This window comes from Haliotis asinina, chromosome 5 (assembly GCF_037392515.1).
Source record: "Haliotis asinina isolate JCU_RB_2024 chromosome 5, JCU_Hal_asi_v2, whole genome shotgun sequence".
Taxonomy (NCBI): domain Eukaryota; kingdom Metazoa; phylum Mollusca; class Gastropoda; order Lepetellida; family Haliotidae; genus Haliotis; species Haliotis asinina.
In genome coordinates, this window is record NC_090284.1 from 18,556,829 (window position 1) to 18,582,312 (window position 25,484).

A 25,484-nucleotide genomic window follows, 5' to 3' on the forward strand; every position below is an offset into this window, starting at 1 on the left:
GAGTCAATTGTTATGAACATTAGATAAAAGATGTACTTTAAACAAAGAAGCACTCACTTGCTCATTCACTATTTTTCAGGTTATCTTGGGGTTTGACTTACACACTACTCATCACTGTGGTAACAGCTATCATTACTGTCATTGCCTACGGGTTCCAGTTCTTCGGCAGAAGCAGCAATCTGTTTATTTTCTTCCTGTTGATGCTGCTGTATGGGATCTCGATCATCAACCTGGCGTTTGCTGTCACGCCCTTCTTCCGAAAGGCACAGGTTGCAGGCATGGTTACAAGCTTCGCCACCATAGCAATCAGTTGTCTGTACTTTGCCGTCAGCTTGACAAGGGACATAACTCGAGATGGCTATCACTACAATTTCGCTCCTGGAGGAATCTGGGCCCTTTGCTTGCTGTCTCCAGTTGCTTTAGCCTTGGGCATAGACCAGGTAACCATCTATCCAGTGTTGGGTCACCTCTTTTTGTGTCTGAGCAGTGATGTTGGGCCAGTACCAATAACTCTCAATTCTCTGAAAACTGTCCAGATATATCCATAATAGACAGATTACTCTCTGGCATGTAGGTAGGAGCTGATGCACTAAAGAACAATTCCTATGGATTAAATAAAAGTTGACCCAGACCCACTCAGCTAAATTTTATCTTAAGTCTGAAAATGAAATCTTGCTAGGACGTGATAGGACTTTTGTAGTGGAATACAATCTCTAATTAGCACTTGTCGCAAGAGACAAGCATTTGGGTTTGTGGTCAGGGATGGTATTAAACAAATGGTGTATTTAGGAATTATTCATGATCATTCATAATGTTTGTACAATGCAAGTGATTATAGTCTTAAGATACATTAATGGTGAATTTACAACTTGTTTTAGTCATGATATAGCTGAAATATTGGCGATGTGACTTTAAATTTTAACTCATTCTCTCACTCAAGAGATTTACTTGCATATACCTTTGCTCTTCAGGGTTCTTACCTGCATTTACCCTTTTTTTGATTTACCTGCATATGACTTTGCTCTTCAGGGTTCTTACCTGCATTTACCCTTTATAGGATTTACCTGCATATGCCTTTACTCTTCAGGGTTCTTACCTGCATTTACCCTTTAGAGGATTTACCTCCATATGGCTTTACTCTTAAGGATACTTACCTGCTTTTAGGAGATATACGTGTATGTACATTTACCTTTCAGGGTCTTTACCTGGACACTGCGAAAGGAGGAATGACATTTGCCAACATGTCTGTTGGAGAGTTTCCACTATCTGGACCCTTCATCATGCTTGTTGTAGACATTGTTTTGTACGCAATGATAGCTGTCTACCTTGACCATGTGATCCCAGGTACGTTGCTCCTAATAATATCACTCCTGTTTTGCGTATTTCTACCACTCATTACACCTGTATCTGCTGCTGATGTTAAACTGAACATTGATGCTACCTGTATATCTGCTGCTCATCTTACGTCTTACATCTGTCTTACTGCTATACACATGATGTTAAGATAGTTCACAGTCATGATGTCACAATGCTAATGATGCTGTCGCAGTGGTTACCAGACCTTGCTTGACTTGCAGAAAGCTGAGAGTCATTATACTGTAGGCAATTTTGCCACAGTTTCTATCAATTTGTGTTGGAGAGTAATAAACAGAACACAAAACTTGCTTCTGTTAAACCTTTGAAAGATTTACTTTCAAACTTGCTTTTGCTTGTTTGATACCAAATTATTAACTCGTTTAAAAAAAATGGTATTACGGTGAAGGTCGTTTAGTATCCTCTGTGTCTCTCCCAGATATAGACTGAACAGCAAAAGAAATGCTTCTATTTGAAAATTTGACAGAAAGCCAGAGTTGCATTTCTTTTGTCGTTCAGTACACATTTCAGTGTCAAGTATATCAACACTTATTGATGAAAGCTCACCAAACTAACTTAATCAACTTATGCTGATCAAAATATGTATCATTTGTGTATTCCAGGTGAATATGGTCCGCGATATCCCCCCTGGTATTTCCTTATGCCATCCTACTACTGTCGAAAGACAAATAAGAACTCAGAGTTATCTGCTCTTACTAGCAATGATCATCATGGTATCAATGGTATCAACACAAATGTCAGTCCTGATATTGAACCTGTGCACCAAGATCTCAAGGACAAGGCTGGGGTCAAGTAAGCCTTATGTTTCACCATATTTTGCAGTCTGTAGCACCGCATTAAACTTGGGTTACATCACAGACAAGACTTGGGTGAGAGAACATACATTCATACACATTATAAACATTGACACACGCAGAGACAAGTACAACTGTTCACACATGTGCATGCATGCATGCATGTATCAACATTTTGACTTCATGTTTACTCCATGTCATCACATACTGATGTTTTTACCTTTGAAGATCATCGTCAGAATTGGCCTTCAGCAACCCACAAGATCGGGTGGTCAGTCTCTGTGACATGGTTGACACATCATATCCCAGTTGTGCAGATCAATGGTCATTACGTTGATCATTGGATTGTCTGATCAAGACTAGATTATTTACAGACCACAGGCTTGTAGCTGGAATATTGATGAGAGTGGCGTGTAGGGCTGTGTATTGGCAACAAAATTGTATAGCAGTTTATTGCGATATAGGAGTCTGTTTTGCGATATGTATTGCAATATATTACGGTCTTAAGTGTTTGACTGTGAGTGGCACTAATTGTGCATGTCAATCCAGTTTTCTGCGTTGTAAGTTCCTAAACATATAGGATATGGTTCTGATAACAGTAATCTCAAAATTAGGTTGCATAGTAATGGATAAATTTTCCCTTCTTATGTAATTTTTCGTATTACAGGATGCAGCTTTGTCACAGAATAATGAAGGAATAAAAATATGTGTAGATTTTAATTGAAACCATAAAGATTATCACAAAAACTTCATATATGTTCTTCACCCAATATTCCGGTTCTCAGAAATAATATTTCTACGTTTAAGAAGCGTATTGCGATATACCGGGTTAGCGGTAATACCGTGCAGGCTTAGTGCTAAGAAACAACAACCAGTCAACATATTAATGTTAAAGATTACCAGTACTGTGGGTGGATGGCTTGTGCTGGTTACCTTTACTAAATACATTATTGTTCATATTTCAGGATCTTCAACATTTGTAAAGATTTTCAGTCCAAGGATGAAACAATTCATGCTGTCAGAGGTAGGCCATGTTTACACCAAGGTTATCATGATCTGATGTGCAGGTACTTTGAAAGTAAACCACAAATGAATGTTGCTACAGATGACATCTTTCTTGTAAGTGGGTTTGCCTAGTGGTTAAAGCGTTCGCTCGTCATGATGAAGGAGCGGATTCGATTTTCCTCTGTGAAGACAATTTTTTGATGTACCCAAATGGGCAATGAAACCCAGGGCTTAGGCATGAAAATCAAATGCATTAACAGTGTATGAATTAAGCCAAAATCCCAGCTAGACATCAGGGCTAAAATTTCAAAGTGTTACCAGCCCCAAATGGATTTAACCAGATCAGACACCAAGAATTCACTCAGATTTATGGAACAGCTAAAGTTTGCACCAGATCATCAGGCTGGCTAGCTGTAAATTTTGACCGTCTGTCAGAAATCTAGCCCATCTCGGGTCTTATTACATACACAGGCTTTAACCGGTAGACTATCTATCCTACTGCCCCAACAGTGGAAGACCGGTGAGTTTGGCATTAAACAACAACAAATATAAAGGCAATGTGATGTAAGAAATTCATCTTCTTCAGGGCTCTCCCTTGACATGTACGAAGGGCACATCACAGCCTTGCTCGGCCACAATGGTGCAGGGAAGACAACTCTCATCAACATGTTGTGTGGATTAACTCCCCCTACTAGTGGCACCGCTACAATCTATGGCCTGGTTAGTTTGCTTCCCGTTACTGTTTTCAGTAGTAACCCAAATTACTGCAATTGTCTCTAGGTACAGTGGAGGCATTTATGTGTCCGTGTAATATGGGTGTTATATGGTTTGTATGCCGATTCAGTGCTTATATTTTTGAAGTTCATATTCTCTGCTTTTTCTAGTGAATGACAGCTTAGTATCATCTGTTTTTACGTTTCTGATATCATAGATGGGATAGTGTTGGAGAGGAACGTTTACTCTTGGTGACCCTGTGTAGATTCTAAATGTAACGACTTAATATGAGAAAATATGCATGAATGGCGCTGGAACAATTTCTGTTGTTCTTGAGAGTTTTTCATGAATATAACATCTAACGTAATGAATGGTATGTATGGTGATACATCAGTTGTAACTTAATGTATTACATCATGACCCCTGTATCACATTTTGTTTCAAATACCTCGCTTCAAATCCTTGGTCAATCATTACAATCATAGATTTTCTTGGGTTTCTTCAATGCAAAAGTCACAATATGGCTGATATATGGCTGATGTGACTTAACATCTGAACTTACCCAGTGTTAGAAAAATCTCCAGAATCAATCAAGCAACTATAATTTACTGTTATGTGTTTCCAAATTTCTTCCAAATTTCTAGTGGGGGAGAGGGATGGGAGTGGGGATTAAGCAATCAAGTCAAACAGATTACTCTGTAACATAACATGCTCCTGTCACAAAAACATCAAAACCATGTAAAATGAGGACCAGTGTGTATCTTTCACTCCCATTGACCTCCATTGCCTTTTCAAAGACTGGGAGGTTCAATAAATGATGACAATGTAAATTGCAAGCAAGTGTTTAAGTCTCCGGAAATGACATTTCGATAGAACATTGGTTTATTGTGAAATAAACCATGACTCATTTTTCATTGGTCAATACTATTTATTACATGGCATTATTACTGCTACCTATGTTTTATTGTGCACAGTATGTATTCATCGTGTTCACGGTGTATACACACTGCGAAAGACAATTTTATGTTCAACCATGATTACAGCTCTTGGGGATACCTGTGAAATGATGTTCACTTTTTTTGTCCAGGATGTGTCTGTCAGCGGCGACATGGAGCGCCTCCGGTCCATGTGTGGGGTGTGCCCACAACACAACATCCTGTATGATGAACTTACCACCAAGGAGCACCTCATGGTGTTTGCTGGTATCAAGGGCGTTGCAGAAAATGTCAGGGAGCAAGCAGTAAGTTCTGCTACGTAACACTGTGGATATTGCTGAGACATAATATTGCTGACATGCCATAATGGTGTAAATGACATGACATAATATTGCTGACATGCCAGAATGGTGTAAATGACATGCCATAATATTGCTGACATGCCATAATGATGTAAATGACATGCCATGATATTGCTGACATGCCATAATGGTGTAAATGACATGCCATGATATTGCTGACATGCCATAATGATGTAAATGACATGCCATGATATTGCTGACATGCCATAATGATGTAAATGACATGCCATGATATTGCTGACATTGCTGACATGCCATAATGGTGTAAATGACATGCCATGATATTGCTGACATGCCATAATGATGTAAATGACATGCCATGATATTGCTGACATGCCATAATGATGTAAATGACATGCCATGATATTGCTGACATGCCATAATGATGTAAATGACATGCCATAATATTGCTGACATGCCATAATGGTGTAAATGACATGACATGATATTGCTGTCATACTGTAACATTTGTATAACTGATGTGGTGACATGCCATAATCATGGTATAACTAATGTGGCATATTATTGTTGATGTGTTATACATGTATTCATGATATACTGTTTTATACCATTAACATGATTTATATATATTTATGATATGACTGATGTCACTGAAGTTGACAATGAGTGACATAGTGCAAGATCCACATACTCTCTTGCTTTGTATATATTTTCAATCTCTGCATATTGTTTAACTGTTATGTGTCATATTTTTTTCATCTGTGGCGTCACTACAATATTTGGAATGAGAAATTATCCCCTTGTTGTTATTAGGCCTGTTGGTTGACTGTGAGCTTGGCATGAATGGACAATCTCAAATAAATACGACAAGACTGGATGTGCTACTAAACTGAGTGGTCCCTTAACATATAGGCGAAGAAATCCTCATTGTGCACTTATGCATAATATCTATATGAGATTAAAATTGTTTTAGGCTTAACAGAACATACTTCTGTTGATAAAATGCTCAAGAATCAACCAAGGGTCTGTTTTCATGTTTGTAGGTGACCAGAGCTATGAAGGATGCAGACATACATGATAAGGCTGATACTTTGTCCAAGAACCTCAGTGGAGGACAGAAAAGGAAACTGTCTGTTGCTATGGCGCTCATTGGAGATCCGAAGGTAGGTGGGCGAAAGGGCACATCTGTGTGATGTCATACTGTTATCATTTACATACAGCTGTGCAATATTACGCAGATAACTTTCACACACAGACATATGGGGTACAAGTGTCTTTACTGCATTGCAACTACACTACAGGTGTGGGGATCGAGCCTTCCTATGACCCATTGTAACAATCTTGGAGTCAAACTTATGTGCAGATTCTTTTTGTGTTGTCACAAGCCTTAGTGTACAGTATACAACCCCTAGTGTACAGTACACAACCCCTTTTGTACAGTACACAACCCTTAGTGTACAGTACACAGCCCTTAGTGTACAGTACACAACCCTGTGCACTTATAAGAACCCACAAATCTATTTGCAAATGACCAGGTGATGTCCACATGAATATGAGCAAACACTGAGTTATGTGGGTGCAGCAGCATGACATAAACTTGAGAAAGTACTGTGACTGTGTCCCAGTCCACCCAGCTGTGAATGGGAACCTCATAAGGATGGGAAAGTCACATTGACTTTGTGTGCCTAAATGGCTTCAAGAGTTGTATGACCCCCAGGGAGTTGAGATTGAAAAACATGATGTGCCTTGGAGATTAACATCTTATGAGAAAGTGAAAAACAAAGTGCCTTTGAACAGCTGAACTGAACTTGATATTAGTGCGATACAAATATCATATAATAATAATGCTCAAATCCTCAAGAAAACAACAGAGTCACTGAATCATGAATCATGTACAGATAATCTTCCTGGATGAACCGACAGCTGGGATGGACCCTTTCTCACGACGTCATCTGTGGTCACTCCTGCAAAACAACAAACAAGGTCGCATCATCTTGCTCACAACCCATTTCATGGATGAAGCAGATATATTAGCAGGTAAACAAATATAGGGTGCGCGGGGTCACACTCAAGAGCAAGAGTGATATTTGCGTAACTGGAATCTAATGCCTCAGTGATACGTACAATGATTGTGACACTCATCTTTGCTGCTACAATTGCTGTGAAAAATATTCTTTTGTTACAGATCGCAAGGCCATTGTCAACCATGGTAGTCTCAGATGCCTAGGGTCGTCGTTGTTCCTCAAGAACAGATTTGGGATTGGATACCATCTGAAGTGAGTATTTAGGGATGCAAATTGGCTTTAGTGTAGTTTCAGTGTATTTGAACAAATATTATTCTGTCTAAAGCTTTTTGGTGTAAGTTGTTGAATCCTGGGGTTTATTTTTATATTACTTTTTAGCATTAAATGAGTTCATAGGATCATCTTACAGATTTGTCCTGGTTATTTTTTGCAAAAGAACATTTACAGTCATGTTGTGACAAAATGCAAGGGGTGTAGGAAAATGTTTTGAATATCAGAATGACTGAGTGAGTTTAGTTTTATGTCACAATCAGCAATATTCCAGTGATCAACAGCATGAGCATCAATCTGTGCAATGGGACACAACGTGTCACCCAAGTCAGCAAGCCTGACCACCTGATCCGTATCATTGTATCCCTAAAGTGTAGATTGGAGCTCAGGGTGTTGACCATTGGATTGTCTGGTCCATACTCAACCATTTACAGACCGCTACCATATTGCTGATGTATTGCTGAGTGCTGTGTTAAACAACAAACCAACCAACCTGAATCATATTAGCATTCAACTCAGCCATGTTTGTCTATACAATGCAACAGTATATTATCATGTAAATATGATATAAAAGCATCAACACATAGAATTATCAACCTATCATTTTTTAGTGGCATAATATGCTCAAGGAACATATTAACACAATCTTGAACTTTTAACCTTGGAAATGTTTTGTGTATTATGATATATCCCATTTTCCAGCATGGTGGTTGAGCCTGACTGTGATGCAGAGAAGGTGACCTCTGTGCTTAGTGACCAGGTCAAGGGCATAGAGGTCAAACGGTCACATGCTAAGGAGTTGGCCTTCACCTTGCCTCTATCTGAAGTGTCCACCTTCTCCAGTGAGTCCTTCACTTAACAAGGGAGGGAGGGAGGTTTAAACCTGGTCTGTAGACAGCAGACCAGACTTATTAGTGGGATTTTATACTGAGGAAAGAAATTCAAAGTTTCTTGCAGGGATGTCATCAAAAATCAAACAGATGTGTTTGAGTAAATTGTGAAATTTGTACAAATTTTTACAACACAGGTAGAGGTCATGATAGGGTTTGTTATAAAAATATGTCAGACGGAACTAGTACACCTGTCAATGTGCATTATTACAAGTGTATAATATCAGAAGCTTCTAAAGTAGCAAGTAACCCTAAAGAAACTACACCTTTTATAATGGAGAGAGGAACAGGATGGTGAGGATCTCAGACGATGGTCACTTTAGTGTGACCCAAAGTATGATTCTGAATAACTGAAGATCCTGTGGTGGATAACTGAAGATCATGTGGTGGATAACTGGAGATCCTGTGATGGATAACTGGAGATCCTGTGATGGATAACTGAAGATCATGTGATGGATAAAGGAAGATCCTGTGGTGGATAACTGAAGATCATGTGATGGATAACTGAAGATCCTGTGGTGGCTGACTGAAGATCCTGTTACGGATGACTAAAGATCCTGTTGTGATAACTGAAGATCCAGTGGTGGACAACTGAAGATCCTGTGGTGGATGTGAATTTATGCTTCAAGCCTACAATCAGTGCCAGCTCTATGTGTGGAGTTGTTGGCAAAAGTCGTAGTTGTTGCTGACAGATGTTGTTGATGTTGTTATTCATGTCTGTCCAACTTCTAAATGCCTTTTGAGATCTTGATGATGATGTTGACAAATTCACTTAGTGATGTCTCTGTTGTTAACAGATATGTTTTCATCACTGGAGCAGAAAGTTGATGGAACAACTCAGGCTGAAAAACTTGGTATCAAGAGCTATGGTGTTTCCATGACAACACTGGAAGAAGTATTCCTCAAACTTGGTATGAACAGAGACATGTCACGGAAAAGTCATTCCTTCATAACAGTGGTTGCTACAGAAATGTCAAAACTTATATATAGAATTAAACTATACTTCCCATCACACTATATGTTATGACTCACACTATATGTTATGTATATACATATAAAGCATGTGCAATTATCATGCATTTGAACAGCTGCGTTTTGGTGTGTGTTCTTGTTATGAGCTTGCTAATTTTCACTAATTGTTATCATTTATTGAACTCATGGCAATAATCTATTCAACGTGATCAATCTACAAGACATCAGTTCATGTGTAAACAATACCTTTAAGCATTATGGAATATTTTGCAAAATTTAGTTTAGGATGGTTGTTAAAATGGCTATATTTACACTAGTGAGACTAAATTTTTTTATGAGAAGTATATAGTGAAAACACCCAAACTGGCCACTCCACACTAGCACTGCACTTGATGGTTTGGAACTGTTTGGCCTTTTGAAGCTTGAGGCTATACTTGCCCCTTTTGGAAACTAAAAGGGTGATATCTCAGGTATTGCCATATTGTCAATGACATTTGTTCATATTTTTTTATCCAGGTGAGGACGCTGATGAAACTGAGGACTCTGTACAAGGTTTTGGAAACCCTAACTATGATAGCTTCAACCCTAATTCCAACCAGCGTGTTTATACTGACTCTCAAAGTCAAGTTAACATAGAGATGAAAGACCATGTGAATCCTACTCTCAGTGCGGCCAATGTACCCACAGTAGAAAAACTGACGTCACAGCGATTGTGGGCATTAATGAAGCTTCGATTCCTAATCATCACACGGAATCCATTGTCCGTTATCTTCCAGATTTTTCTTCCGATTGTCTTTGTGGTGGTTGGCTGCATTCTCAGTACCCTCGGCAAGAGCGCCGAAGATGGCTCCAATCCAAAGCCAGTGTCCTTGTTCAGCACATCAGCTGCGTATACTGCTGGTCCTATGGCTGTCATTGACTCTCAAGGTATGTAGTCTGAGACTGCGTCAGTTTGCAGTCTAATCTATGCATCGAATACAGTGTACCCTGTTTATAATGCCACCCTTGATATAATACCATGGGTTTTTTCCAAGAATGGATTTCCTGCTTACATAATAATCTGGTAAACATGCCACACTGGATATAATGCCATTTGCCAAAGGTTTTTGGAACAGTAGTCATTTTCAAAGTCATTTCCCCTGATTATGATGTCATTTACACTGGCTGCACGTAGTACACATACCTTTATTGGTTGATTGACATGAGTCAAATTAATTGACCGAACTCTAAACACATTAATCAAGCCTGCAATACAAATGGTGAACAAGTCATCAAAACTGAACTCATATACACCAAAACAGAACAGAAATCACCCAAACAGGAAGAAATACCTTCCAAAACTGCAACAATATTCTCTAAAACCGAAACAAATGCTCTGTAACGAAAAACTAATAGTTTGAAATGGAAACAAACTGCCATATGAGCTGCAAGAGTGCCTAAGAATGGTCACTGAGCTTACAAAACAGCAGTCATAGCATCCAAAAATGTCAGTCATTGCGTTGCGAAACGGCATAAATATCGCCAGAAATGGCAGCGAGGGGAGATGAACTGGCTTTGGTCAATAATGTTTTTTGTCACTCACTGTGAGTCTAATCTAGAAAACCTGATACCTGGATGTAGCGCATGAACCCTCTGTTGTAGTAAACTTCAAATCTTTGTTCATGCTTCTCAGTGTCAGACTTGCAATTCTGCACAAAGTGGTTCCTCAGGTTACGATGTTTGTGTTCACATTCTCCAGGGGCACTGTGCGATTTCCTTGGGGAAAGGCTGACACAAACATGCATGGAGGCTGCACAGAAATTGTATGGACATCTTATAGCTGCTGCACAGTGATTGTGTGGTAGCCATGCAATGGCTGTGTATATCCTTTGATCCTACGATCCCTTAGTTTATAAAAACCGTGCATTTGCTGCATGATCACTATGCAGTGTCCATGCAGTGTCCATGCAATGCCAACTACTAGCTTACAATTTTTTCAAATTTCTCGAACTTGGTTGTTTGAAAAAATCATAGAGGCTCAGAGAATCTGGCGATAATTGTATGGCCGCTGTCTGTTGCGACCACACAGAGTTATGGGCAGTTTACGGATGCTGTAGACCCACTGGGGGCTGAATGTGAACCAGGCATAAATCTCACTGAAAGCTTTCAGTTTGTAAGGGGTGAGGAGGGTAGCATAATGAATAAAGCATTTGCTCTTTACACTGACCCCACATAGGCACAATTCTGGTGTCCTCTGCCATGATATTGCTGGACTATTGCTTAAAGCCATACTCACTCACTTGCTCACTCGCTCATTCACTCACTCACCAACTTCCTTACTCACCAACTTGCTCACTCACTCGCTCATTCACTCACTCACCAACTTACTGACTAACTCGCTCACTCGTTCACTGACTGACTCACTCACCGACTTACTCACCAACTTGCTCACTCACCTACTTGCTCACTCACCAACTTACTCACTCACCAACTTGCACACTCACTCACTCTTTTTGTATGTCTGTCATCATGGCACTTCCCGATCTGAAGATCTTTCTTTTAGCCTATTTTAAGAGATTAATGCTAAGTCCTCACTGTACAGGGGTGTCATTAATTATTTCTTTTTTTTTTCAAACAGGTAATGCTGATTCCATGGCGTTTATCTCCAAAACAAACGAGACGTGGCGAGTAGATGAAAATCTCAACACAAGCCTGTTATTATTCCCAAACCACATTCTTGGCTTCAACCTCCAGCAATATCAGCAATCAGTAAGTCAGTGCACACAATTCCAACCTCAAAATGGATGTCTTCAGTTATGATGTTTCAAACATGGATTTGATACCTTTAAAATTCATTGACTCTAAATAGCAGCTTCAGGGTAGGAAAATTTACTGGTAAAACATACTATCAGTTTTCCAGTGTTTTAGCTATTAATCGCAGGGACTACAGAACCATAATGTTGTTTTGCTACTGTTTTAATATTTTGGTCAGACAGGCCCTACATGACACTATTACCTTGGGCCAGACAAGCTCTGGATGAATGATTTACCTGGGCCAGATGAACCCCAAACCCTGGATGACAGTATTACCTGGGCTAGACAAACCCTGGATGACTGTTTTACGCGGGCCAGACAAACCCTGGATGACAGTATTACCTGGGCCAGACAAGACCAGGATGACTGTTTTACCCGGGCCGGATAAACCCTGGATGACAGTATTACCTGGGCTAGACAAACCCTGGATGACAGTATTACCTGGGCCAGACAAACCCTGGATGACAATATTACCTGGGCTAGACAAACCCTGGATGACTGTTTTATGCGGGCCAGACAAACCGTGGATGTCAGTATTACCTGGGCCGGACAAGACCAGGATGACTGTTTTACCCGGGCCGGATAAACCCTGGATGACAGTATTACCTGGGCTAGACAAACCCTGGATGACAGTATTACCTGGGCTAGACAAACCCTGGATGACAATATTACCTGGGCTAGACAAACCCTGGATGACTGTTTTACGCGGGCCAGACAAACCCTGGATGTCAGTATTACCTGGGCTAGACAAACCCTGGATGTCATTATTACCTGGGCCAGACATACCCTGGATGACATTATTACCTGGGCTAGACAAACCCTGGATGACTGTTTTACGCGGGCCAGACAAACCCTGGATATCAGTATTACCTGGGCCAGACAAGACCAGGATGACTGTTTTACCCGGGCCGGATAAACCCTGGATGACAGTATTACCTGGGCTAGACAAACCCTGGATGACCGTATTACCTGGGCTAGACAAACCCTGGATGACAATATTACCTGGGCTAGACAAACCCTGGATGACTGTTTTACGCGGGCCAGACAAACCCTGGATGTCAGTATTACCTGGGCTAGACAAACCCTGGATGACAGTATTACCTGGGCTAGACAAATCCTGGATGACAGTATTACCTGGGCTAGACGAACCCTGGATGACAATATTACCTGGGCTAGACAAACCGTGGATGACAGTATTACCTGGGCTAGACAAACCCTGGATGACAGTATTACCTGGGCTAGACAAACCCTGGATGACAGTATTACCTGGGCTAGACAAACCCTGGATGACTGTTTTACTCGGGCCAGACAAACCCTGGATGTCAGTATTACCTGGGCTAGACAAACCCTGGATGACAGTATTACCTGGGCTAGACAAACCCTGGATGACAATATTACCTGGGCTGGACAAACCCTGCATGACAATATTACCTGGGCAAGACAAACCCTGGATGTCATTACTGCCTGGGCCAGTTAGACCGTGGTTATCAGTATTACCTGGGCCCATATTACTTAGGTTTATATGTAGAGGAGAAAACATGCCTCCGAGATTTTGGTAGACCCGATTTCCTGACCCTGATGGTTTTACATTGTTTACCAAAACCAAGGAGAAGTGTTTCCTCTAACATATATACCATCAATGATGAGTAATTACATTGTAGATGATTACTTAATGAAGCTACAAAACAATATCTGAAGTGCATGTAAAATCAATTTAATGACAGTAACTATAAGTAGATAATTTAACCCCTCCACCTTCATTGGCCCGGTGGCCATGCAGTAGAACTTCAGTTTAAGAATCTGATATTTGCAGTTCCAGTCTTGCTTGTAACATCTTGGGCAATATTTTCCAGTTGATTTCAAACACTCATGTGTCATTTGAATGTTGATGTTCATATAAAGTTAGGAAAAGTTAAACCTGGGAAGAAGTCTTAATAACGAAAAGTAAAGCCTGTCCCTCCACAACAAAAACCTCAAATGCGGTTATTCTGGGAAAACAAGAGATGACATAATATATAGTGAGAAGCACACATTAGGTTTATATATTGTCTCTCACCATTTCAGAGCAATGACATCAACTACACAGCATTGTACAACACCACTGCAGTCCACTCACTTCCCACCATCATAAACATCATGTCCAACACCATGTACAGTTTAGCAGGTGGAGGCAATATCTCTGGGAGCAGTCTACTGTGGCCGTCCCTCTCCAATAAGCTTAAATACAATGGATCAGCGTTTTCGGCAACAATGATCCTGGCCCTTGCCTTTGCTGTCCTCTCTCCCGGGTTCGCTGTGTTCCTAGTGTTAGAGAGACAGGTACGTGCTTTCTAAATTTGTCCATTCCCCATTTACAGTCTATCCATTTTAACTTGTTATTTCATTTTGTTGCCAATTTACTTACTGATGTGGATTTTCATCCATCTCTGCACTTACTTTTCACAGCCATTTACTTATAGCTTTGTGAAAACATACTCTAGGCATAGGTACCTGTGAAGGTCTGGGTTAGAATATTGGCTCTCACTCACTCTATCACTCACTTAGGCATGAGCCTAAAACAGTCTTCAGCTGCTATAGCTAACAGTGTTATAAGAGGCAGTTTATAGCAGACTTGGTTGATGCATGTCATGGTATCTGACTTTCGAAGATCTATACTAATGTTGTCAATGTATATATTTTCCACATAAAAAAAATTTACAATCAGTTATCATATGGCTGGAATGTTGTTGATAGCATTGGGAGTTTGAAGCCAAATCCACTATCGATTATTGGAGGATTTGTGAATGATTATCGATTATAATCGAAATATATACATTTTTTTTTAATCGCTAATTTTAAGTGTTTTCCCTTGTTTTTTTTCTAATTGATTTTAATGTAATTATTCTGTTTATTTATACAACAACTTTTTATTCAGTATATGTCATTACATTAACAATAGATATATACAGTAATATTTATTGTAGTGATGAATTCGAAACTAGGATTACAATGCATTTGGCTCTACGTTGTTGAGTGCATATTTGTTCGTGAATGTTTGTCAAATGTAATGGTTAGTTTACCTCATTCAAGTGTGTAATGCTAAAACAAAATTCTGATTATTTGATAAATGGTTTTGTTTACATTTAATAATTATTCTGAATCCTTTTGATTTTCAATCATCAGATAACCACTAGTATTACAATAAACAACAAACACAACCATGTCGGAACTAACTCTTCTCCCTTGTTTCAGAACAAAACCCGAGGACAACAAAGAGTTGCTGGCATCACCTTCAATATGTATTGGGGTTCCTTGTTTTTAATAAATTGTTGCGTGTTTGTTATTCCTGTTGTAATCTGCATCATCATCGTCGGAGCAGTGCCGGTAATCAGACTTTTTACATATTGTATTGACAACAAGTGTAGACCCTACGTATGATTTAGTTGGTTTACAAGACTACTGATAAAAGACAAGAAAATGGGAATTAGCTGAAAAACTGGTGAAAAATGTATCAAATTGTCATTTTCTTTTTGTTTATTAATTTGTTTAAACATGTTTGCTTTTCACTTAATTGCCAGAACCAGTCATGAAATTGATTTCTTTTGCCATCATTTTTGAGGTTTAACACAAATAATACAAAATAAAATACAAATGTGCATCTGCAGACATCAAATGCAGAAATACAATAAAATCACTTTCATAATTACATATGGCAAATGCGTTTCTTTCACTGTACAATGTGAATATGCTTTTTGGCAATTAACGCCAAATAGTGAGTGTTATTTATAAAGTACTTGTAGCATATATATTTCTTTTGGTGTACTAGTTTCAATATGAATACCCTGTTTGGTAATTAACAAGAAATAGTCTTGGTTTTATCATAGACATCAGAGCAGTTTTACTTGCATGTGCATCAGTGTGTGAGGTCTATTGTTACAGGTAGCAGCTCTGAATAGTGCCGGGGCAATGGTGGCACTAGTACTCTTGTTCATTACCTACATCCCTGCCAACATCCTCGTTGTGTACAACTTCTCCTTCGCCTTTAATGCATATGAGACATGTCAGGCAGTGCTGCCTAACGTTATGGTGTTTGTAAGTAAATTCTTGTGCTTTGAGTGACAGTTGGATGGTGAAGGGGTTAAATAGTCACCTCATAATACTGAACACCCACGATTTAAGGGACACACAGGGAGCCTAGGGAGTGGAATTAACAGGATATTTTGGAATTCTGTGTCAGACAAATAACTTGGCTATTCATGTAAGCCTGGGACCTATGTTCCTCTTGAACTGACCTGTCATATAGTGCTTGGAGGCTGTAAATGTACTGCAAAAATTACGTACCCCTGTCATTTTACCTTAAGATGACCGTAAATTCATTTTAGCCTTGAAAAGGCCCTAGTTGCCGGTGATTTGCCCTCAAAAAAGAACTATATTTAATGAACGGTTCATACTGAAAAACATTCTCATTCTTCACAACGATCCTTCATAGCCTAGTGGATAGAACCGCCAGGCTAGTAAGCGAAAGGATGCGGGTTTGAAACTGGTGTTGGCACTATACATGTTAGAAATTGTCAATAATGTCATATCTTATGATCATATTCAGAGATGGCAAGACAGGGTCATATTGGCTTTCAAAACATGTAATAATTCAATGTTTTGGGGACAGAGGGACGATATTGAAGCACTATTCTGGAGGAGAGGGATGATATTAAAGTAATGCCCCCCTCATCGACGGGCATCAGGATATGACAAGAATATTGCCATGTGAGAACAATAGAATGATGTCACTGGAGGTTTATGAAATTGTTTATTGGATCTTGTAAATCTCCCAAAAAGGCCTTAACTTTCATGGCTGATGATCTGTACGAACCCTGTTTGTGTTTCAGGGTACACTTTTGCCATACATTGCTGTATCACTGGTGGACATGCTGGGATACCCAGATGCAGCCACAGCCGTCCATAGCGTCATGACAGTGATCAACCCACTGTACACCCTGATAGGAGGCCTGTACTACATCGACAGGGTAAGTTGGTTCGTTGGTTGCTTGTTTTATACCACACTCAGCAATATATGGTGGCAGTTTGTAAATAATCGAGTCTGGACCAGACAATATATCCAGTGATTAACAACATTAGCATCGATCTATGCAGCTGAGATACAATCACATGTGTGAACCCAGTCAGCAAACTTGACCAGCTGATCCTGTTTATCGCTCGTCCCTTACGACAATCGTGGGTTACTGATGATCAGTTCTAACTTGGATCTAACCAATCCTAACCGGTGATTGACCCGTGAAGGTCAGATGTAGAATAGGCCTTCAGCAACCCATGCTTGCCATAAGAGGTGATTATGCTTGTCGTAAGAGGCGAATAACGGGATTGTGTATGGTCAGGCTCACTAACTTGGTTGACACATATCATTGGTTCCCAGTTGTGGTGACTGATGCTTGAGCTGTTGATCACTGGATAGTCTGGTCCAGACTCCATTATTTACAGACCGCTGCCCTGTAGCTGTAATTTTGCGGAGTGCAATGTTAAACTCATCTTAACCAATGACCAACAACCCAAACAAACTCACACACTCACTCACACATGCTGAGACTCTCATCTTGTGCACATTGTTGTAGATTCACAGAGTATCTCTCATCACAAGGACAGAAGCTGACTTTGGAACGTACTTCAAAGGAGAAAGCAACATTTTGATTGCAATCTTGATGGTAAGATTATAATCAATTGTCCTTTAAAAACGTTTGCAGAGAGTTAAAATTCATAAAATGAGTTGATGATTAGCTTGATGGTAAGATTATAATCAATTGTCCTTTAAAAACGTTTGCAGAGAGTTAAAATTCATAAAATGAGTTGATGATTAGCTTGATGGTAAGATTATAATCAATTGTCCTTTAAAAACGTTTGCAGAGAGTTAAAATTCATAAAATGAGTTGATGATTAGCTTGATGGTAAGATTATAATCAGTTGTCCTTGCAAAACATTTGCAAAGAGTTAAAATTCATAAAATGAGTTGATGATTAGCTTGATGGTAAGATTATAATCAGTTGTCCTTGCAAAACATTTGCAGAAAGTTATCATTCATAAAATGAGTTGATGATAGAAGATTTATTTGGATTTCAGAAGGAATATATGCTGCTAATGAATTCGAGACATACTGAAATGTGATAATTGCATTTTGAAAGCACTATCTGTTTGTCACAGCCCATTGTCCACTGCTTGTTGCTGTACTTGTTGCTGAGGGTGCTGGATGTCCGAAGCACTGGAGGCAAAGCCAAGGAGGCTTTAAACTGTTTCCAGAAGTCCAGGGTGAATGACATCCCAGAGGAAAACCAGGACCTCATCGCCGATGAAGATGAAGATGTCGCAGAGGAGAGGAGCAGGGTTAATTCCCTCCAAACAGGAGCACAGGTAGAAATAATCAGTTGTTAATGGTCTTGTTGGGTCTTCATCAGCTTATTTAATCAGGTGTCTGGTGAGGCTCAATTGGTTAGCTGAAGGATGTAACTGTGTCCTGTGTTCGATGTCAGTCAGTAGGTTGTCTGCTCAAGATTCAACTTTTTAAAGTTCATAGTCATATAGACTCATATAGCGGAATATTTAAGCAAATATATTTTGTATGCTTGTAGTTGGTCTACTGTTTTGACTTTTGCGACACCTGACACACTGGTATAAAACTGTTGAGAGACTTCAGACACAGGTATAAAACTATTGGGACACCTCAGCCACTGGTGTAAAACTGTGGAGACACTTCAGACACAGGCATAAGACTGTTGAGACACCTCAGACACGGGTATAAAACAGTTAAGAGGCTTAACCGTAATATTGCTGCAATATTGCAAAAAGCAGCGTAAAACCCAACTCACTCACTCACTCCACTTTCAAGGTCTAATTCCACTGACAGTGTTCCAGATGGGAAGTTTCATTCCCATTGATTTAACAATGTATAATATTTGTTCTGATGTTCCACTTTCAGGATGCCCCTGTAGCATATGTACAGAACCTTCGAAAGGAATTTTCTAAAGACATCAAAGCATTCTGTCAGGAGACTAAACAAAAGACCAACGTGGCTGTGAGGAATGCAACATTTGCTGTGGACAGTGGTGAAGTGTTCGGGCTTCTGGGTCCTAACGGTGCTGGCAAGACCACGACACTCAACATGATCATTGCTGAGACCGGGCCAAGTAGGGGCAAGGTATGGAATTGTACTAGCAATTTGGAAATGATTGTTTTAGGACAACTAATGGTTTATTGAACTTGATACAGTCTTTTTGATACTTTTCAAAGAGAAACAATGAGAGGCACATGGATCACAATTTAAATTTGCACTGTCATTGGTCCAACAAAGATTACCCTTTGTGTACGACACTTTGTTATCTTAAATAGTCATATTGTTTTGTTTACCTTTTCAACTTCTGAACGCATTCATTGGGTTTCAAGTTAAAACAGGACAGTTAGATAACAAGGTGGTTGAAGCTTTAGGTTGTCATGTTGAAAATCAGAGTTTGATTCCCCTTGGGAACAATGTGTGAAGCCCATTTCTGATGTTCCCAGCCATGAGATTACAAGGATATTAAACGTGGTGTAAAACCATACTCACTCGCCATGAAACTACTCCATATGTGTTTTGGAAATAAACACTCTATTGTTATCCCTATGACCCACTGGACCTGGATTAGTACTGGGTGTAGAATATTCCGCATCACAGGCCTGGAAGGATCCCATGGATTGTGCATGTTTACACCCTAACAGTTATTCATTCTGAAAGCTTGTCCTAATCTTATTCATCAACTTTTAAATATGCCCATCAAAGAAGTTACACCCTCAATCACAATCATAATATCACGGGTTGGTCTGGTCCTTCTGTTAGCTGCAACCCATGAAGATCTGCTTTAGAACTGATCTTCAGTAACCCATATTTGTTGTAAGATGTGGCTGACAGATGAGGTGGTCAGATTCGCAGGCACATGTCATTTAATCCTAATTGCGCCGATGATGCTCATCACTGGATTGTCTGGATCAGACTTGATTATTTACAGACCGCCGCCATGTAGCTGGAATATTGCGGAGTCTTGGGATACTTAGATACTAGATACTACTGGATAAATAAGTTAGAACTTGTCACCAAACTATTCTTATCATATGAGGTGACTGACTTTATCAACTGGTTAGTTTCAATGACTAGTTGACTGTCTATCATTGTTTCCTGATTAACATCAATCATGGGCTTGTCTGGTCCATGTTGGATTATGTACAGTTTGCAGTCAATATTGCTGGAATGTACCTGAATGTAGATAACAGTAAACACTGACCTGTTTTGCTGGGTTTCAGGTTATTGTAGCTGGAAACAATGTACGGTCAAGTATGTCGTCTGCTTTCCAAGCCATGGGCTACTGTGCACAGCATGATGCATTATGGGACAACATCACTGTACATGAGCATCTCGAGTTCTATGGCATGATCCGTGGCCTCAGACAGGAAGACAGTGTAACCATGGCAGACAAGTATGTAATTACATCATAACTTCAGAAAACCTCATTCATAAAGTTTAAATAATAAATAATAAAGTAACTGGACATTTATATAGTGCATCATATCCAGAGATGTCCCTGCCTAAGTATGCTTAGTCATATGCTGTGGAGAACGCGACAATGTACAGGGTATTGAGTTCCTAGATTTGTCTGACAGTCAGTTAATTTGAATGATGATAATGGGGTGTCTCTCCGGGGTGAATACCCAGTGTGGAATTCAACAAGAAAAGTAAACAAACCCCAAGCACACATAACCGAAATACATCTGTACATTGTTGTATAGTCATGCTATGGTTATTTTTCAGTTTGATAGAGTCTCTGAAAGTTCAGGAACATGCCAAGAAAGGAGCCAAGAAGCTGTCTGGAGGAACTAAAAGGAAGGTATGTTGAGGTTGGAGGGACAGAGAAGGGTGTGTTTTGGATGGTGGAGGGACAAATGAGAGAGTATTTGTGGTGGAAGGTGTGTTTGAGGTGGAGGGACAGTGAAGGGCTTGTTTGGGATGGTGGAGGGAAAAGGAGAGTGTATTTTTGGTGGAAGGTGTGTTTGAGGTGGAGGGACAGTGAAGGGTTTGTTTTGGATGGTGGAGGGACAAATGAGAGTGTATTTGTGGTGGAAGGTGTGTTTGAGGTGGAGGGACAGTGAAGGGTTTGTTTTGGATGGTGGAGGGACAAATGAGAGTGTATTTGTGGTGGAAGGTGTGTTGGGGGTGGAGGGACAGTGAAAGGTTTGTTTTGGGATAGTGGAGGGACAAATGAGAGTGTATTTGTGGTGGAAGGTGTGTTGGGATGGAGGGACAGAGAAAGGCTTGCTTGAGATGGTGGAGGGACAAATGAGAGTGTATTTGTGGTGGAAGGTGTGTTGGGGGTGGAGGGACAGGGAAAGGTGTGTTTGGGATGGTGGAGGGACAAATGAGAGTGTATTTGTGGTGGAAGGTGTGTTGGGGATGGAGGGACAGAGAAAGGCTTGTTTGTGATGGTGGAACGACAAATGAGAGTGTATTTGTGGTGGAAGGTGTGTTGGGGTGGAGAGACAGAGAAAGGTGTGTTTGGAATGGTGGAGGGAAAGAGGAGAGTGTGTTTGTGGTGGAAGGTGTGTTGGGGGTGGAGGGACAGTGAAGGGCTTGTTTGGGATGGTGGAGGGAAAAGGAGAGTGTATTTTTGGTGGAAGGTGTGTTTGAGGTGGAGGGACAGTGAAGGGTTTGTTTTGGATGGTGGAGGGACAAATGAGAGTGTATTTGTGGTGGAAGGTGTGTTTGAGGTGGAGGGACAGTGAAGGGTTTGTTTTGGATGGTGGAGGGACAAATGAGAGTGTATTTGTGGTGGAAGGTGTGTTGGGGGTGGAGGGACAGGGAAAGGTTTGTTTTGGGATAGTGGAGGGACAAATGAGAGTGTATTTGTGGTGGAAGGTGTGTTGGGATGGAGGGACAGAGAAAGGCTTGCTTGAGATGGTGGAGGGACAAATGAGAGTGTATTTGTGGTGGAAGGTGTGTTGGGGGTGGAGGGACAGGGAAAGGTGTGTTTGGGATGGTGGAGGGACAAATGAGAGTGTATTTGTGGTGGAAGGTGTGTTGGGATGGAGGGACAGAGAAAGGCTTGCTTGAGATGGTGGAGGGACAAATGAGAGTGTATTTGTGGTGGAAGGTGTGTTGGGGGTGGAGGGACAGGGAAAGGTGTGTTTGGGATGGTGGAGGGACAAATGAGAGTGTATTTGTGGTGGAAGGTGTGTTGGGGATGGAGGGACAGGGAAAGGCTTGTTTGTGATGGCGGAACGACAAATGAGAGTGTATTTGTGGTGGAAGGTGTGTTGGGGTGGAGAGACAGAGAAAGGTGTGTTTGGAATGGTGGAGGGAAAGAGGAGAGTGTGTTTGTGGTGGAAGGTGTGTTGGGGGTGGAGGGACAGAAAAGGGTGTGTTTGGAATGGTGGAGTGACAAAGAAGAGAGTATTGGATGGTGTGTTGGGGTTGGAGAGACAGAAGAGGGTGTGCTGGAGGTAGATGTACAAAGGAGGGTGTGTTAGGGGTGGAGTGAGTGAGTGAGTTTAGTTTTACGCCGCAATCAGCAATATTCCAGCTATATGGCGGCGGTCTGTAAATAATCGAGTCTGGACCAGACAATCCAGTGACCAACAACAAGAGCATCGATCTGCGCACTTGGGAACCGATGACATGTGTCAACCAAGTCAGCGAGGCTGACCACCCGATCCCGTTAGTTGCCTCTTACGACAAGCATAGTCACCTTTTATGGCAAGCATGGGTTGCTGAAGGCCTATTCTACCCCGGGACCTTCACGGGTCGTTAGGGGTGGAGGAACAAAGTGGGTGTGTATAGGCAGGGGAGAGTGTGACAGAATGGAGGGATGTGGAGGATGAAAGGAAGGTGTGTTCTTTGGGTATCGAAAGGGATAACGAAGTTGTATTGGGGATGGATGAACAAACCATGGGTTGAATGGACTGTTGGGAGTGAAAGGGACGTGGGAGACAGAAGGACAAAAGAAGGTGTGCTTTGGAGTACTGGAAGGGACAAATGAAAACGTGACAGAAACTTCATGTTTTAGAAATGAAGTAACATTATTAATGAATTTGGATTTTTGATATAGCTGCAAAGGAAACCAGCAATTCATTTTCATTTTGTTTCTTTTGTTGCCATGGTTACAGCTGAGCTATGCCATCAGCATGCTGGGCAGTCCAGAAATTGTGCTGCTTGACGAACCTTCCACAGGGATGGACCCTCAGTCCAAGAGATTCCTGTGGTAAGTTGATGTCTTTCATCATTCCATGCTAGCTCTGCGGACATTAGAACAGTGTTATATTTGGAGCTTGACACATCTGCAGCCAGCATTAGCAATTACAATACATCGCAGAATGTAAGATTAATTATTCATACCTATAACCAGAGTGGCTTAAAGGGGATTACCTTATACACAAGATACAGAATCTTAGTTTTTCTCTTGCAACTGGTGATAGCATCTTGGGTCCAAAAGCTGCTGATGTCGTTTGACAGTAACACTGTACCTAACGTCGCCAGAGGATGTCGGTAACTTAACCGAGATCAAGACTTTCAGTAACTAACATCCTCGCGTGATTTTAAAAGTGCTTCTTTTTCAACACATAGACATTCAGTGCTTTCAATGTATTTCCACCATCAAGGTTTATCAGTGTGCTCAAAAACTTTTGATTGCATACACATGGAAGACTGTTTTTTTTAGGGAAATAGTTGCCAAGAGATCTACCTGCCGCCATGTTGGGATGCTGGTTACACACGTTACCAGCATCAACATAGATACAACATAGATACAGAGAGCAAATAACTGTTCCAAGAGCTGTCTTGGTACATAAGCTTGTATTATATGTGACTTCCTTCTTCATACTATTCATATCCAGCCTCTCCTTGATTACAGTTTCACAGCCAGGCGACATGTTGAGAAAAAAATATTCGCCACCGTCAGAAAGCTGAACTGAGAAAGAGCATAATCAAATTTTCTCAAATTTTCCAAAACAATTTTGCAAAACAGTTCATTTTACATTCATATTTTATTCTAATCAGCACTGCATTTGCATAAAGATGATAAATACTATGTAACTACTAATGATGCCTCATTATAGTAATCAGTTGTCCATTTGACCTTACATGTGATAACTGGCCTTAGGTAGTCTAGTGGTTAAAGCGTTTGCTGGTCACACTGAAGGCCAGGTTGGATTCTCTGTATGCGTACAATGTGTGTACGCCCATTTCAGGTGTCCCCTAAGGTGATATTGCTGAAATATTGCTAAAGGCGGTGTAAAAACGATTTCTCTGACTCACTAACATGTGATATTCAACCTTTGAACCTGACATCAGCTCCCTGAGTTGTATGATCTATTAGCAAGTGTTGGAAAAAGCATCAAAGACTGTTCATAGACAAACTAAACTTAGTAAATTGAAACAGATGATTGGCGATTAAATTACAGGAACTAGACTGTCCTCCACCTACTTTAGTACTAAATGAACAGATTTGTTTACTGCCACCAACTGATTAGGCTTAGGACTTGTTTTTGAATATAAGCACTCTTGAATAAGAGGTTAAACATATGTTTTAGAAATTCATATATAAAATATGTAATACATCTACAATACTTGTTATAGAATCCTAGATAAATCCTGAAGAATGAAATCTGGTGATCTAGATTTCTCACAGATAGTATTCAGCTAAGGAAGAGAGTTTATGGATGTCAATTTGTTCATTATGAGGAACACCAGCTGCATGTGTCTATGTTTTCAGGGATACAATCAGCGCGAGTTTCCAGGGCACCAAACGGGGCGCCATCCTCACCACCCACTACATGGAGGAGGCCGATGCCCTCTGTTCCAGAGTCGCCATCATGGTCAATGGAAGGATGGAGTGAGTATATGTGCTCAAGAGGCCATTTCTTGTTCTAAACCTGTTTCAGGTACATCACATATTGCATTTTCCAGTTACAGAAAATGTTATGTGTTTTCAGATATTGTGCAGGTTTTCTTGAGCATTTGATGCATGGAAATTTCATTTGGATTTGATAGGATCAGCCAGATGTTTATAAACAGTAATATTCCTAGACACAAAGTAGTTTATATCATGGATTTGATAGGATCAGCCAGATGTTTATAAACAGTAATATTCCTAGACACAAAGTTATTTATAACATGGATTTGATAGGATCAGCCAGATGTTTATAAACAGTAATATTCCTAGACACAAAGTAGTTTATAACATGGATTTGATAGGATCAGCCAGATGTTTATAAACAGTAATATTCCTAGACACAAAGTAGTTCATAACATGCTGTAGTCTGATGAAAACATAATGTTTATTGACAATGTAAAATCTTAATTTTGTGACTCGCTTTCCGAAGCACTGTG

General features: G+C 40.4%; 2 protein-coding genes across 2 annotated transcripts in view; one reads left to right on the forward strand and one right to left on the reverse strand.

The window, feature by feature from the left end:
- LOC137284716 (UPF0764 protein C16orf89 homolog) overlaps window positions 1–25,484 on the reverse strand; it is a 441,860-nt gene that overhangs the window by 131,097 nt on the left and 285,279 nt on the right. The gene's annotated exons all lie outside the window — the stretch shown is intronic.
- The window catches only part of LOC137283680 (cholesterol transporter ABCA5-like), a 47,165-nt gene that overhangs the window by 15,274 nt on the left and 6,407 nt on the right, over window positions 1–25,484 (forward strand). The window contains exons 6-29 of the mRNA XM_067815327.1: window positions 80–440; window positions 1,197–1,344; window positions 1,977–2,166; window positions 3,134–3,192; window positions 3,760–3,893; window positions 4,975–5,127; window positions 6,189–6,308; window positions 7,044–7,182; window positions 7,331–7,421; window positions 8,142–8,281; window positions 9,127–9,240; window positions 9,818–10,228; window positions 11,919–12,049; window positions 14,159–14,413; window positions 15,326–15,457; window positions 16,013–16,165; window positions 16,960–17,097; window positions 17,701–17,790; window positions 18,284–18,490; window positions 19,056–19,274; window positions 20,411–20,583; window positions 20,916–20,991; window positions 23,264–23,358; window positions 24,868–24,987. Coding sequence (XP_067671428.1) covers window positions 80–440; window positions 1,197–1,344; window positions 1,977–2,166; window positions 3,134–3,192; window positions 3,760–3,893; window positions 4,975–5,127; window positions 6,189–6,308; window positions 7,044–7,182; window positions 7,331–7,421; window positions 8,142–8,281; window positions 9,127–9,240; window positions 9,818–10,228; window positions 11,919–12,049; window positions 14,159–14,413; window positions 15,326–15,457; window positions 16,013–16,165; window positions 16,960–17,097; window positions 17,701–17,790; window positions 18,284–18,490; window positions 19,056–19,274; window positions 20,411–20,583; window positions 20,916–20,991; window positions 23,264–23,358; window positions 24,868–24,987 — 3,849 coding nt within the window. The remainder of the gene's footprint in view (window positions 1–79; window positions 441–1,196; window positions 1,345–1,976; window positions 2,167–3,133; window positions 3,193–3,759; window positions 3,894–4,974; window positions 5,128–6,188; window positions 6,309–7,043; window positions 7,183–7,330; window positions 7,422–8,141; window positions 8,282–9,126; window positions 9,241–9,817; window positions 10,229–11,918; window positions 12,050–14,158; window positions 14,414–15,325; window positions 15,458–16,012; window positions 16,166–16,959; window positions 17,098–17,700; window positions 17,791–18,283; window positions 18,491–19,055; window positions 19,275–20,410; window positions 20,584–20,915; window positions 20,992–23,263; window positions 23,359–24,867; window positions 24,988–25,484) is intronic.